This window comes from Oncorhynchus keta, chromosome 14 (genome assembly GCF_023373465.1).
Source record: "Oncorhynchus keta strain PuntledgeMale-10-30-2019 chromosome 14, Oket_V2, whole genome shotgun sequence".
NCBI lineage: Eukaryota > Metazoa > Chordata > Actinopteri > Salmoniformes > Salmonidae > Oncorhynchus > Oncorhynchus keta.
This window is the reverse complement of record NC_068434.1, coordinates 31,848,192-31,862,207: the sequence shown is the minus strand read 5'-3', so window position 1 is coordinate 31,862,207 and position 14,016 is coordinate 31,848,192. Positions and strand designations below refer to the sequence as shown.

Here is a 14,016-nt window from a genome sequence, read left to right as displayed (position 1 = left end):
ATAGTGGGTGGAAAAGAGAGGAGGTAATAAGTTAGTTGCTTACAGAAATGTTTCTGCATTCCCTTCCCAATATGCTATTCCCCTATGTGGTTTTATGCTGCGTTCATAACATCTTGTAAATGTGTAAATGCCAGCATACGACTGGGAAAAATTCACTTTAACGCCCCTCCAACTTGTAAGTGGGGAAACTCGTTTATCATCGCTGAGCTTTGAGTTCTCCCATATGATGGACTCTGATGTCACATACTAAGGAAATTACCTCAAACAGCATTTTCTGCAGTTGAATGCAACAACAAATCATTAATTATAAAAACAATCTAATGCTTTTTTAACACTTTGTTTGCGAGCAGGATGACTATACTTTTAGTTTATGGTTGACACTGCTTTGCTTGACATTAGCCTATCAGGGTTCTCAATGATTTCAAATCACTTGATCGCACACAGCTAGATGCTCCCAGTTTACAAGTAACTTAAGTGTTTCCCACAGAATTAGTGGTCATTGGCTGGCGCACCGCTGCTATGGTGTCATCTTTGTGTGAGCACACCACATCCTCAGTGGCTCCACTAGTTGTTGGGCAGTCTCTCTGGTTCCTATTGTTGGACCCCACATTGTTCATTTTAGTGACACTGGTCTGTCCCCACTGGTCTCTCCTTCACTGTTCAGGCCTTTTCTATCCTCAGGCTGTCACTATTTGGCCTCTTCTCTTTTGGCTCTCATTCATTGTCTTATCCCCCAGCCTTTCTCACTCTCTGACCTCTTCCATAATGTGACTTCATGTGTGACCTGGACTCATTTTCTGTTCCTGTGCACTGAGGAAATTGCTCATGTGCCCTATGAGAATCTCATCATGAAGCTGAGCCCCCTGCTGCCACCATCAAACAGACTGACGGGGGCTTCTGCAGTCAGGAAGTCATGAGGCAATGGCCTTGCATAAAGTGAGAATGATTATAGCGGCTATGAACAAATTGATTTAGTCTGGAAAGCAAGGGTAACATGTCTCTGACTTGTGAAGGGGGGGGGAAAGGATGCCTCTAGTCAAATTTGTTTCTCAGATCGGCAAACAATTCTGAATGCCACTAGGCTAGAGAACACATGTGCCTTGTAAACCCGTTGGAACTATTCTGTTTGTTGGGCCTAGATGTGATTGATGGCCAGTGTCAGTCATTAAACCCTCTCTCTCTCTCTCTCTCTCTCTCTCTCAGCCGTGTGGTCTTACCCTGTACAGTGGAGGAGGTGAGTACGTTCACTGTTATTATTTAGCATTCTGTCATACTAATCCTTTTATGGAATTAGCCTACTATTCAGACCTCTTTGCTTTAATTTTTTTGTAAATCAAATTTGATTTGTCACATGCACCGAATACAACCGATGTAGATCTTACTTACGAGTCCTTAACCAACAATGCAGAGGTTTAAAAATGTGCTAAATAAAGTATTAAATATTAAAACAATAACAAAGCTATATAAAGTTTGTACCGAGTCAATGTGCAGGGGAATGGGTTAGTTGAGGTAATATGTACAGTTGGAAGTTTACATACACTTAGGTTGGAGTCATTAAAACTCGTTTTTCAACCACTCCACAAATTTCTTGTGAACAAACTATAGTTTTTGGAAGTCGGGTAAGACATCTACTTTGTGCATGACACAAGTAATGTTTCCAACAATTGTTTACAGACAGATTATTTCATTTATAGTTCACTGTATCACAATTCCAGTGGGTCAGAAGTTTACATACACTAAGTTGACTGTGCCTTTAAACAGCTTGGGAAATTCCAGAAAATGTAATGGCTTTAGAAGCTTCTGATAGGCTAATTGACAGCATTTGAGTCAATTGGAGGTGTATCTGTGGATGTATATCAAGGCCTACCTTAAAACTCAGTGCCTCTTTGCTTGACATCATGGGAAAATCAAAAGAAATCAGCCAAGACCTCATTAAAAAAATTGCAGACCTCCACAAGTCTGGTTCATCCTTGAGTGCAATTTCCAAACACCTGAAGGTACCACATTCATCTGCACAAACAATAAATAGTATGCAAGTATAAACACTATGAGACCATGCACTCGTCATACCGCTCAGGAAGGAGACTCGTTCTGTCTCCTAGAGATGAACGTACTTTGGTGAGGAAAGTGTGAATCAATCCCAGAACAACAGCAAAGGGTGAAGATGCTGGAGTAAACCGGTACAAAAGTATCTATATTTACAGTAACTAGGCCTCGACATAACCTGAAAGGCCGCTCAGCAAGGAAGAAGAAACTGCTCCAAAACCGCCATAGAAAAATCCAGACTACGGTTTGCAACTGCACTTGGAGACAAAGATTGTACTTTTTGGATAAATGTCCTCTGGTCTGATGAAACAACTGTTTGGCCATAATGACCATCGTTATGTTTGGAGGAAAAAGGGGGAGGCTTGCAAGCCGAAGAACACCATCCCAACCGTGAAGCACGGTTGGGATGGTAGCACCTCCCCGCACCAGGCTTCCTGTGCGTGTCCTCGATCCTGTAGCACCAGTTCCAGCACCACGCACCAGGCCTTCTGTGCGCCTCGACTGTTCAGCACAGCCAGAGCCTTCCTTCCCTCCTGCGCTGTCGGAGTCTCCTGCCTGTTCGGAGCAGCCTGATCTGTCAGTCTGCATGAAGCAGCCAGAGCTGCCAGTCTGCAAGGAGCTGCTAGTCTGCAAGGTGCTGCCAGCCTGCATGGAGCAGTCAGAGCTGTCAGCCTGCATGGAGCAGTCAGAGCTGTCAGCCTGCATGGAGCAGTCAGAGCTGTCAGCCTGCATGGAGCAGTCAGAGCTGTCAGCCTGCATGGAGCAGCCAGAGCTGTCAGTCTGCAAGGAGCTGCTAGTCTGCAAGGAGCTGTCAGTCTGCAAGGTGCTGTCAGCCTGCATGGAGCAGCCAGAGCTGTCAGTCTGTATGAAGCAGCCAGAGCTGTCAGTCTGCAAGGAGCTGCTAGTCTGCAAGGAGCTGTCAGTCTGCAAGGTGCTGCCAGCCTGCATGGAGCAGTCAGAGCTGTCAGCCTGCATGGAGCAGTCAGAGCTGTCAGCCCGCATGAAGCAGCCAGAGCTGTCAGTCCGCATGAAGCAGCCAGAGCTGTCAGTCCGCATGAAGCAGCCAGAGCTGTCAGTCCGCATGAAGCAGCCAGAGCTGTCAGTCCGCATGAAGCAGCCAGAGCTGTCAGTCCGCATGAAGCAGCCAGAGCTGTCAGTCCGCATGAAGCAGCCAGAGCTGTCAGTCCGCATGAAGCAGCCAGAGCTGTCAGTCTGTAAGAAGTAGCCAGAGCTGTCAGTCTGCATAGAGCAGCTAGATCCGCCAGTCAGCCATCTTCTAGATCTGCCAGACAACCAGTCTCTTCCAGATCTGCCAGTCAACCAGTCTCTTCCAGATCTGCCAGTCAACCAGTCTCTTCCAGATCTGCCAGTCAACCAGTCTCTTCCAGATCTGCCAGTCAACCAGTCTCTTCCAGATCTGCCAGTCAACCAGGAAAACTCTCAGTACTGGGCTGCCTCTCAGTACTGGGCTGCCCCTCAGTCCCGGGCTGCCCCTCAGTCCCGGGCTGCCCCTCAGTCCCGGGCTGCCCCTCAGTTCCGGGCTGCCCCTCAGTTCCGGGCTGCCCCTCAGCCCCGGGCTGCCCCGAGCTGCCCCTCAGTCCCGAGATGCCCCTCAGTCACGAGCTGCTCCTCAGTTCTGTGGGGTTCTGGGTGAGGACTATTAGGCCATGGTCGGCGGCGAGGGTGGATTATCCTAGGACGCGAAGGGGAGGAACTAGGACATTAATGGAGTGGGGTCCACGTCCCGAGCCGGAACCGCCACCATGGACAGACGCCCACCCGGACCCTCCCTATGGTTTTGAGGTGCGTCCGGGAGTCCGCACCTTAGGGGGGGATTCTGTCACGCGTTGGTCATTGTATTTTGTGTTTTCGTTATATTATTTGGTCAGGCCAGGGTGTGACATGGGTTTATGTTATTGTATTTTCGTATTGGGGTTTATAGTATTTGGGATCGCGGCTGATTAGGGGTGTTGTATAGGCTGGGCTGCCTGAGGCGGTTCTCAATCAGAGTCAGGTGATTCTCGTTGTCTCAGATTGGGAACCGTATTTAGGTAGCCTGTTTGGCTTTGTATTTCGTGGGTGATTGTTCCTGTCTCTGTGTAGTTTCACCAGATAGGCTGTAATAGGTTTCACGTTCCGTTTGTTGTTTTCGTATTTGTATAGTTATTTCATGTATCGCTTTTTTCCTTCATTAAAGACATGAGTAACCACTACGCTGCATTTCGGTCCGACTCTCTTTCCACAAACGAAGAACGCCGTTACAAATTAGGGCGAATTTTAAGTTTTCATAACAATCTGACTTCTTGGACGCCGATTACATTGCAATCCTTGAGGAGACTGCGTGGCAGGCTGACCACCTGTTACGCGAGTGCAGCAAGGAGCCAAGGTAAGTTGCTAGCTAGCATTAAACTTCTCTTGTAAAAATAACACAAAAAAATCTTCACACAATCACTAGTTAACGACGCTTGGTTGATGATACTACTAGGTTAACTAGATTGTCCTGCGTTGCGTATAATCAATGCGGTCCCTGTTCATTTATCATCGAATCACAGCCTACTTCAAGTTGATGATTTAACAAAAGCGCATTCGCGAAACAAAGGCACAATCGTTGCAATAATGTACGTAACCATAAACATCAATGGCTTTCTTAACCTGTTGCGACGAGCAATCCCGTATCCGGGATCCTATTTATAGCCTCAAGCTCATTAGCATAACGCAACGTTAACTATTCATGAAAATCGCAAATGAAATAAATATATTAGCTCTCAAGCTTAGCCTTTTGTTAACAACACTGTCATCTCAGATTTTCAAAATATTTTCAAAATATGCGTATTGATAGCCTAGCATAGCATGAAGCCTGGCATTCAGCATGCAACATTTTCACAAAAACAAGAAAAGCATTCAAATAAAATTATTTACCTTTGAAGAACTTCAATGTTTTCAATGAGGAGACTCTCAATTAGATAGCAAACGTTCAGTTTTTCCAAAAATATTATTTGTGTAGGAGAAATCTTTCCGTTTTGTTCATCACGTTTGGCTAAGAAAAAACCCAGAAAATTCTGTCATTACAACGCAAACTTTTTTCAAAATTAACTCCATAATATCGACAAACATGGCAAACGTTGTTTAGAATCAATCCTCAAGGTGTTTTTCACATATCTATCGACGATAAATCATTCGTGGCAGTTTGGTTTCTCCTCTGAAGAAATGGAACGCGCATGTACCTGGAGATTACGCAATAATTTTGACGGGAGGACACCGGGCGGACACCTGGTAAATGTAGTCTCTTATGGTCAATCTTCCAATGATATGCCTACAAATATGTCACAATGCTGCAGACACCTTGGGGAAACGACAGAAAGTGCAGGCTCATTCCTGGCGCATTCACAGCCATATAAGGAGACATTGGAACACAGGGCATTCAAAATCTGGACCATTTCCTGTATGAAATTTCACCTTGATTTCGCCTGTAGCATTAGTTCTGGGGCATTCACAGATAATATCTTTGCAGTTTTGGAAACGTCAAGAGTTTTTTTTTCTTTCCAAAGTGGTCAATTACATGCATAGTCGAGCATCTTTTCGTGACAAAAATTAAAAGAGCGCCCCTTATCTCGAAGAAGTTAAAATCAGTACACAAGTATTTATTTTTTTAAACCTGCTTATGTAGTTAATATTGCCATGAATTTATTTTAACTTGTGAAATTGTGTCACTTCTCTTGCGTTCATTACAAGCAGAGTCGGGGTATATGCAGAAGTTTGGGCCGCCTGCCTCATTGCGAACTAATTTGCCAGAATATGACAATTATGACACAACATTGAAGGTTGTGCAATGTAACAGCAATATTTAGACGTAGGGTTGCCACCCATTCGATAAAATATGAAATGGTTCTGTATTTCACTGAAAGAATTAATGTTTTGTTTTTGAAATTATCGTTTCTGGATTTGACCATATATTTTTTTTCTTCACCTTTTTATTTAACCAGGTAGGCTAGTTGAGAACAAGTTCTCATTTACAACTGTGACCTGGCCAAGACCAAAGCATAGCAGTGTGAACAGACAGCAACAGAGTTACACATGGAGTAAACAATAAACAAGTCAATAACACAGTAGAAAAAAGAGTATATGTACATTGTGTGCAAAAGGCATGAGGAGGTAGGCGAATAATTACAATTTAGCAGATTAACACGAGTGATAAATGATCAGATGGTCATGTGCAGGTAGAGATACGGGTGTGCAAAAGAGCAGAAAAGTAAATAAATTAAAACAGTATGGGCATGAGGGAGGTAAATTGGGTGGGCTATTTACCAATGGACTATGTACAGCTGCAGCGATCGGTTAACTGCTCAGATAGCAGATGTTTAAAGTTGGTGAGGGAGATAAGTCTCCAACTCCAATGATTTTTGCAATTCGTTCCAGTCACAGGCAGCAGGGAACTGGAAGGAAAGGCGGCCAAATGTGGTGTTGGCTTTAGGGATGATCAGTGAGATACACCTGCTGGAGCGCGTGCTACGGGTGGGTGTTGCCATCGTGACCAGTGAACTGAGATAAGGCGGAGCTTTACCGAGCATGGACTTGTAGATGACCTGGAGCCAGTGGGTCTTGCGACGAATATGTAGCGAGGGCCAGCCGACTAGAGCATACAGGTCGCAGTGGTGGGTGGTATACGGTGCTTTAGTAACAAAGCGGATGGCACTGTGATAGACTGCAGCCAATTTGCTGAGTAGAGTATTGGAAGCCATTTTGTAGATGACATCGCAGAAGTCGAGGATCAGTAGGATAGTCAGTTTTACTAGGTTAAGTTTGGCGGCGTGAGTGAATGATGCTTTGTTGCGAAATAGAAAGACGATTCTAGATTTGATTTTTGGATTGGAGATGTTTGATATGAGTCTGGACGGAGAGTTTACAGTCTAGCCAGACACCTAGGTACTTTTAGATGTCCACATATTCTAGGTCGGAACCATCCAGGGTGGTGATGCTAGTCGGGCGTGCGGGTGCAGGCAGCGAATGGTTGAAAAGCATGCATTTGGTTTTACTAGTGTTCAAGAGCAGTTGGAGGCCACGGAAGGAGTGTTATATGGCATTGAAGCTCGTTTGGAGGTTAGATAGCAGTGTCCAAGGAAGGGCCAGAAGTATACAGAATGGTGTCGTCTGCGTAAGAGGTGGATCAGGGAATTGCCTGCAGCAAGAGCAACATCATTGATATATACAGAGAAAAGAGTCGGCCCGAGAATTGAACCCTGTAGCACCCCATAGAGACTGCCAGAGGACCGGACAACATGCCCTCTGATTTGACACACTGAACTCTGTCTGCAAAGTAGTTGGAGAACCAGGCAAGGCAGTCATTAGAAAAACCGGGGCTACTGAGTCTGCCGATAAGAATATGGTGATTGACAGAGTCGAAGGCCTTGGCAAGGTCGATGAAGACGGCTGCACAGTACTGTCTTTTATCGATGGCGGTTATGATATCGTTTAGTACTTTGAGTGTGGCTGAGGTGCACCCGTGACCGGCTCGGAAACCAGATTGCACAGCGGAGAAGGTACGGTGGGATTCGAGATGGTCAGTGACCTGTTTGTTGACTTGGCTTTCGAAGACCTTAGATAGGCAGGGCAGGATGGATATAGGTCTGTAACAGTTTGGGTCCAGGGTGTCTCCCCGTTTGAAGAGGGGGGTGGACCGCGGTAGCTTTCCAGTCCGTGGGGATCTCAGACGATATGAGGGGTTGAACAGGCTGGTAATGGGGGTTGCGAGAATGGCGGCGGATAGTTTCAGAAATAGAGGGTCCAGATTATCAAGCCCAGCTGATTTGTACGGGTACAGGTTTTGCAGCTCTTTCAGAACATTTGCTATCTGGATTTGGGTAAAGGAGAAGCTGGGGAGGCTTGGGCGAGTAGCTGCGGGGGGAGTGTGCTCTGACGTTTCTAAAACTGGTTAAATCACGGCTGTGACTATAACAGAGCCTGCTTTTCATCGAAAAGCGGAAGAAAATCTGATCACTGAAAACTGGAAAATATATCAATGTGCCACTTGCATGTATTGTTGAATGGAAACCAAATTACATGGGGCTTAGATTGCAATTCCTACAGCTTCCACACGATGTCACCAGTCTTGTCAATTGCCTGGGCTTTGTTTCTTGGTCAAACGAGTAAGAGAGCCCATTTCTTCCGGTCTCCGACAGGATGTTTTGGATGAGAAATATCCGGACATGATTTGAAGACGTGGAGCTATATAATACACATCGCCCCGTGATCAATTTGATAATTATTAACGTTTACTAATACCTAAAGTTGGATTACAAAAGTATTTCGAAGTGTTTTGTGAAAGTTTATCATTTACTTTTTTAATTTAAAAAAATGACGTTGCGTTATAAAACAATGTTTTTTCCTGGATCACAGACTCTTCATAGATCGATAGTTAGGGTATATATGGACCGATTTAATTTAAAAAAAAAGACCCAATAGTGATGTTTATGGGACATCTTGGAGTGCCAACAAAGAAGATCGTCAAAGGTAATGAATATTTTATATTTTATTTCTGCGTTTTGTGTAGCGCCGGCTATGCTAATTATTTTGTTTACGTCCCCTTCTGGTATTTTGGGGTGTTGCATGCTATCAGATAATAGCTTCTCATGCTTTCGCCGAAAAGCATTTTAAGAATATGACTTGTTGGCTGGATTCACAACGGGTGTAGCTTTAATTCAGTACCCTGCATGTGTGTTTTAATGAACGTTTGCGTTTTAATGAGTGCTATTAGCATTTAGCGTAGCACATTTGCATTTCCAGATGTCTGGATGGGACGCCTGCGTGCCGGGTCGACTTAAGAGGTTTAAGGAAGTCTCAAGGTTTTGCTCGCCTGATGATCTCATTATAAGCTGTAGCGCTTTGTGGTGGTCTATTTACCATCACAAATCGATGCAGGCACTAAGACTGCACTCAACGAGCTGTATACGGCCATAAGCAAACAAGAAAATGCTCATCCAGAGGTGGTGCTCCTAGTGGCCGTGGCCTTTAATGCAGGAAACTTAAATCCGTTTTACCTCATTTCTACCAGCATGTTAAATGTGCAATTAGAGGGGGGGGGACTCTAGACCACATTTACTCCACACACAGAGACTCGCACAAAGCATTGAGGAGTACACCACATCAGCCACTGGCTTTATCAATAAGTGCACTGATGATATCGTCCCAACAGTGACCGTATGTACATACACTACCGGTCAAAAGTTTTAGAAAACCCACCTCATTCAACGGTTTTTATTTTATTTTTTAGTTATTCTACAATGTAGAAAATGGTTGTCAACTATGAAATAACACATGTAATCATGTAGTAACCAAAAAAGTGTTAAACAAATCAAACTATTTTTAGATTTGAGATTCTTCAAATAGCCACCCTTTGACTTGATGACAGCTTTGCACACTCTTGGAATTCTCTCAACCAGCATCACGTGGAATGCTTTTTCAACAGCCTTGAAGGAGTTCCCATATGCTCAGCACTTGTTCGCTGCTTTTCCTTCACTCTGCGGTCCATATCTCAGTCTGCTTTGGTAACAGTTGTCTGGATGTGTTTAGCAGACCCAAGGAATAACACATGCACACCATGGGCACCATCATGAGACAACTCCATGGGTTGTGTTTTCCATTGCCATACTTCTATATTGTCCTCACTACAGAGAGAGTTATGCAAGGCTGTGCTGTTCTCTCTCGTGTGTGGTTACTGTTACGAAACTTTGACTCACACAGTGTCCTTATATGGCATGAAGTGTGTGTATGCACAGAGGCCCAGATTATAGTAAAGCCAGAAACTTCCTGGAATGATGAGCTGGGTTCTTGGTCCAGCTGTGTGTGTGTGTGTGGGTGGTTCACTTGATAGGATGATGTGTGATTCTGATGAAAGTGTGCGATCCAGGGTTGGGCTGGTTCACCACAATACAGATAGATGAAAAAAAAATATATATATATATATATATAAATCAAACCAAGAACTCTGTACTTCTCAGTCCAATAATAGGTCTGACTTGGCATAGTGGAGAGTTGATCTGATCCAGGCTTAGTATCCACAGTACAAGAACAGCACAAACATCCCTGCAGCATTCTCATCAGTGATTTGTTGCATTAATTGCACAAATGTTTATGAACAGTGATTGACTAGTTGAGTGCTTTGTTTAAATTCCTTTGTCTAATTCGGGACAATTTGTATGCATCCTTTAACCTGGGGCTCTGTTTGTTCATGTTCTGTGTGGTCGTGCATGTAAGAGATTGCCTTTGGATGTGAAAGGAACCAAAGTTTCGTCCTCTCCAGGGCCCGAACAGATGAATGACACGGACAGTAGATCAGTGCTCTGTTCTCTGGACAATTAGCCTGTTTAGCCTACACTTGCTCGTTGTGGTAAAGAGACAATGCATACAATAACACAAAGTTATTGATTGTACAATATTCATGTTGCATCAACATACATTGTATACATGCATGTTTTTATAGTCCCTGTAGATGACACTTGCAGTCTCTTTGTACACACACGCACAGTCAGCCATGTGGACCCTCCAGTGCTGTAGGCCCCCACTGTAGCTGTTTTCACTGCCCCTTAATCCTATTAGAACCAATTAGTAAAGAGTGGCTCTCTGTAGGTCTATTGTGGGGTAGCTAGTAGCATATCTCTCTACTTTGATAACCATGCATGCTAGAGCTGGGTGGAAAATGCAAATAGTCTGGGTAGGCATTTGATTAGCTGTTCAGGAGTCTTGTGGCTTGGGGGTGGAAGCTATTTAGGACTTTTCGCTCCGGTACTGCTTGACGTGCGGTAGCAGAGAATCGTCTGACTGTCGCAGGCATTTTTCTGATATCGTTCATTAGGAAAAGTTGCCTATACTAGAGAAATGTGAAGTTTGAAATGAAACAAGTTTGCTAATATGGTTGATTGTTATTGGGACAATTTGATGGCTACAACCATCAAACTAGTAGGAGTAGTTTAAAGGATAATACAATTGTTATATATATATATATCGCTCTGCAGCATGCCCTCCTGGTTCTGGATGATGCTGGATGGACACTGCCATCCTCAGATTTCCATACCAAACTATAACATCTTCCGTCAAGATAGAACTGCCAAAGGGGGAGGAGTTGCAGTCTACTGCAGAGATAGCCTGCAAAGTAATGTCATACTTTCCAGGTCCATACCCAAACAGTTCGAACTACTAATATTGAAAATTACTCTCTCCAGAAATAAGTCTCACTGTTGCCGCCTGCTACCGACCCCCCTCAGCTCCCAGCTGTGCCCTGGACACCATTTGTGAATTGATCGCCCCCCATCTAGCTTCAGAGTTTGTTCTGTTACGTGACCTAAACTGGGATATGCTTAACACCCCGGCAGTCCTACAATCTAAGCTAGATGCCCTCAATCTCACACAAATCATCAAGGAACCCACCAGGTACAACCCTAACTCCATAAACAAGGGTACCCTCATAGACGTCATCCTGACCAACTGGCCCTCCAAATACACCTCCGCTGTCTTCAACCAGGATCTCAGCGATCACTGCCTCATTGCCTGTATCCGCCACGGGCCGCAGTCAAACGACCACCCCTCATCACTGTCAAACGCTCCTAAAACACTTCTGTGAGCAGGCCTTTCTAATCGACCTGGCCCGGGTATCCTGGAAGGACATTGACCTCATCCCGTCAGTTGAGGATGCCTAGTCATTCTTTAAAAGTAACTTCCTCACCATTTTAGATAAGCATGCTCCGTTCAAAAATGCAGAACCAAGAACAGATACAGCCCTTGGTTCACTCCAGACCTGACTGCCCTCGACCAGCACAAAAACTTCCTGTGGCGGACTGCAATAGCATCGAATAGTCCCGACAAACGATATGCAACTGTTCAGGGAAGTCAGGAACCAATAATTTTCACGCAGTCAGTCAGGAAAGCTAAGGCCAGCTACTTCAGGCAGAAGTTTGCATCCTGTAGCTCCAACTCCTAAAAAGTACTGGGACACTGTGAAGTCCATGGAGAACAAGAGCACCTCCTCCCAGCTGCCCACTGCACTGAGGCTAGGTAACACGGTCTCCACCGATAAATCCATGATTATCGAAAACTTCAATAAGCAATTCTCAACGGCTGGCCATGCCTTCCGCCTGGCTACCCCAACCTCGGCCAACAGCTCCGCCCCCCCCGCAGCTCCTCGCCCAAGCCTCTCCAGGTTCTCCTTTACCCAAATCCAGATAGCAGATGTTCTGAAAGAGCTGCAAAACCTGGACCCGTACAAATCAGCTGGGCTTGACAATCTGGACCCTCTATTTCAGAAACTATCCGCCGCCATTGTCGCAACCCCTATTACCAGCCTGTTCAACCTCTCTTTCATATCGTCTGAGATCCCCAAGGATTGGAAAGCTGCCGGACTGCAGTCATCCCCCTCTTCAAAGGGAGACACCCCTGGACCCAAACTGTTACAGACCTATATCCATCCTGCCCTGCCTATCTAAGGTCTTCGAAAGCCAAGTCAACAAACAGGTCACTGACCATCTCGAATCCCACCGTACCTTCTCCGCTGTGCAATCTGGTTTCGAGCCGGTCACGGGTGCACCTCAGCCACACTCAAAGTACTAAACGATATCATAACCGCCATCGATAAAAGACAGTACTGTGCAGCCGTCTTCATCGACCTTGCCAAGGCCTTCGACTCTGTCAATCACCATATTCTTATCGGCAGACTCAGTAGCCTCGGTTTTCGGATGACTGCCTTGCCTGGTTCACCAATTACTTTGCAGACAGAGTTCAGTGTGTCAAATCGGAGGGCATGCTGTCCGGTCCTCTGGCAGTCTCTATGGGGGTGCCACAGGGTTCAATTCTCGGGCCGACTCTTTTCTCTGTATATATCAATGATGTTGCTCTTGCTGCGGGCGATTCCCTGATCCACCTCTACACAGACGACACCATTCTATATACTTTCGGCCCGTCATTGGACACTGTGCCATCTAACCTCCAAACGAGCTTAAATGCCATACAACACTCCTTCCGTGGCCTCCAACTGCTCTTAAACGCTAGTAAAACCAAATGCATGCTTTTCAACCGATCGCTGCCTGCACCCGCATGCCCGACTAGCATCACCACACTGGATGGTTCCGACCTTGAATATGTGGACATCTATAAGTACCTAGGTGTCTGGCGAGACTGCAAACTCTCCTTCCAGACTCATATCAAACATCTCCAATCGAAAATCAAATCAAGAGTTGGCTTTCTATTCCGCAACAAAGCATCCTTCACTCACGCCGCCAAGCTTACCCTAGTAAAACTGACTATCCTACCGATCCTCGACTTCGGCGACGTCATCTACAAAATGGCTTCCAACACTCTACTCAGCAAACTGGATGCAGTCTATCACAGTGCCATCCGTTTTGTCACTAAAGCACCTTATACCACCCACCACTGCGACTTGGATGCTCTAGTCGGCTGGCCCTCGCTACATATTCGTCGCCAGACCCACTGGCTCCAGGTCATCTACAAGTCCATGCTCGGTAAAGCTCCGCCTTATCTCATTTCACTGGTCACGATGGCAACACCCATCCGTAGCACGCGCTCCAGCAGGTGTATCTCACTGATCATCCCTAAAGCCAACACCTCATTTGGCCGCCTTTCGTTCCAGTACTCTTGCTGCCTGTGACTGGAACGAACTGCAAAAATCGCTGAAGTTGGAGACTTATCTCCCTCACCAACTTCAAACATCAGCTATCTGAGCAGCTAACCGATCGCTGCAGCTGTACATAGTCTATTGGTAAATAGCCCACCCATTTTCACCTACCTCATTCCCATACTGTTTTTATGCTGTTTTTATTTATTTACTTTTCTGCTCTTTTGCACACCAATATCTCTACCTGTACATGACCATCTGATCATTTATCACTCCAGTGCTAATCTGCAAAATTGTAATTATTCGCCTACCTCATGCCTTTTGCACACATTGTGTATATAGACTCCCCCTTT

The 14,016-nt window shown here is 45.3% G+C and overlaps 1 protein-coding gene across 1 annotated transcript in view; it reads left to right on the top strand.

Annotated features, from left to right (window-relative positions):
* LOC118370544 (phosphatidylinositol transfer protein beta isoform) overlaps positions 1-14,016 on the top strand; it is a 42,815-nt gene that overhangs the window by 3,709 nt on the left and 25,090 nt on the right. The window contains exon 3 of the mRNA XM_035755580.2: positions 1,204-1,234. Within this exon, the coding sequence (XP_035611473.1) occupies positions 1,204-1,234 (31 nt within the window). The remainder of the gene's footprint in view (positions 1-1,203; positions 1,235-14,016) is intronic.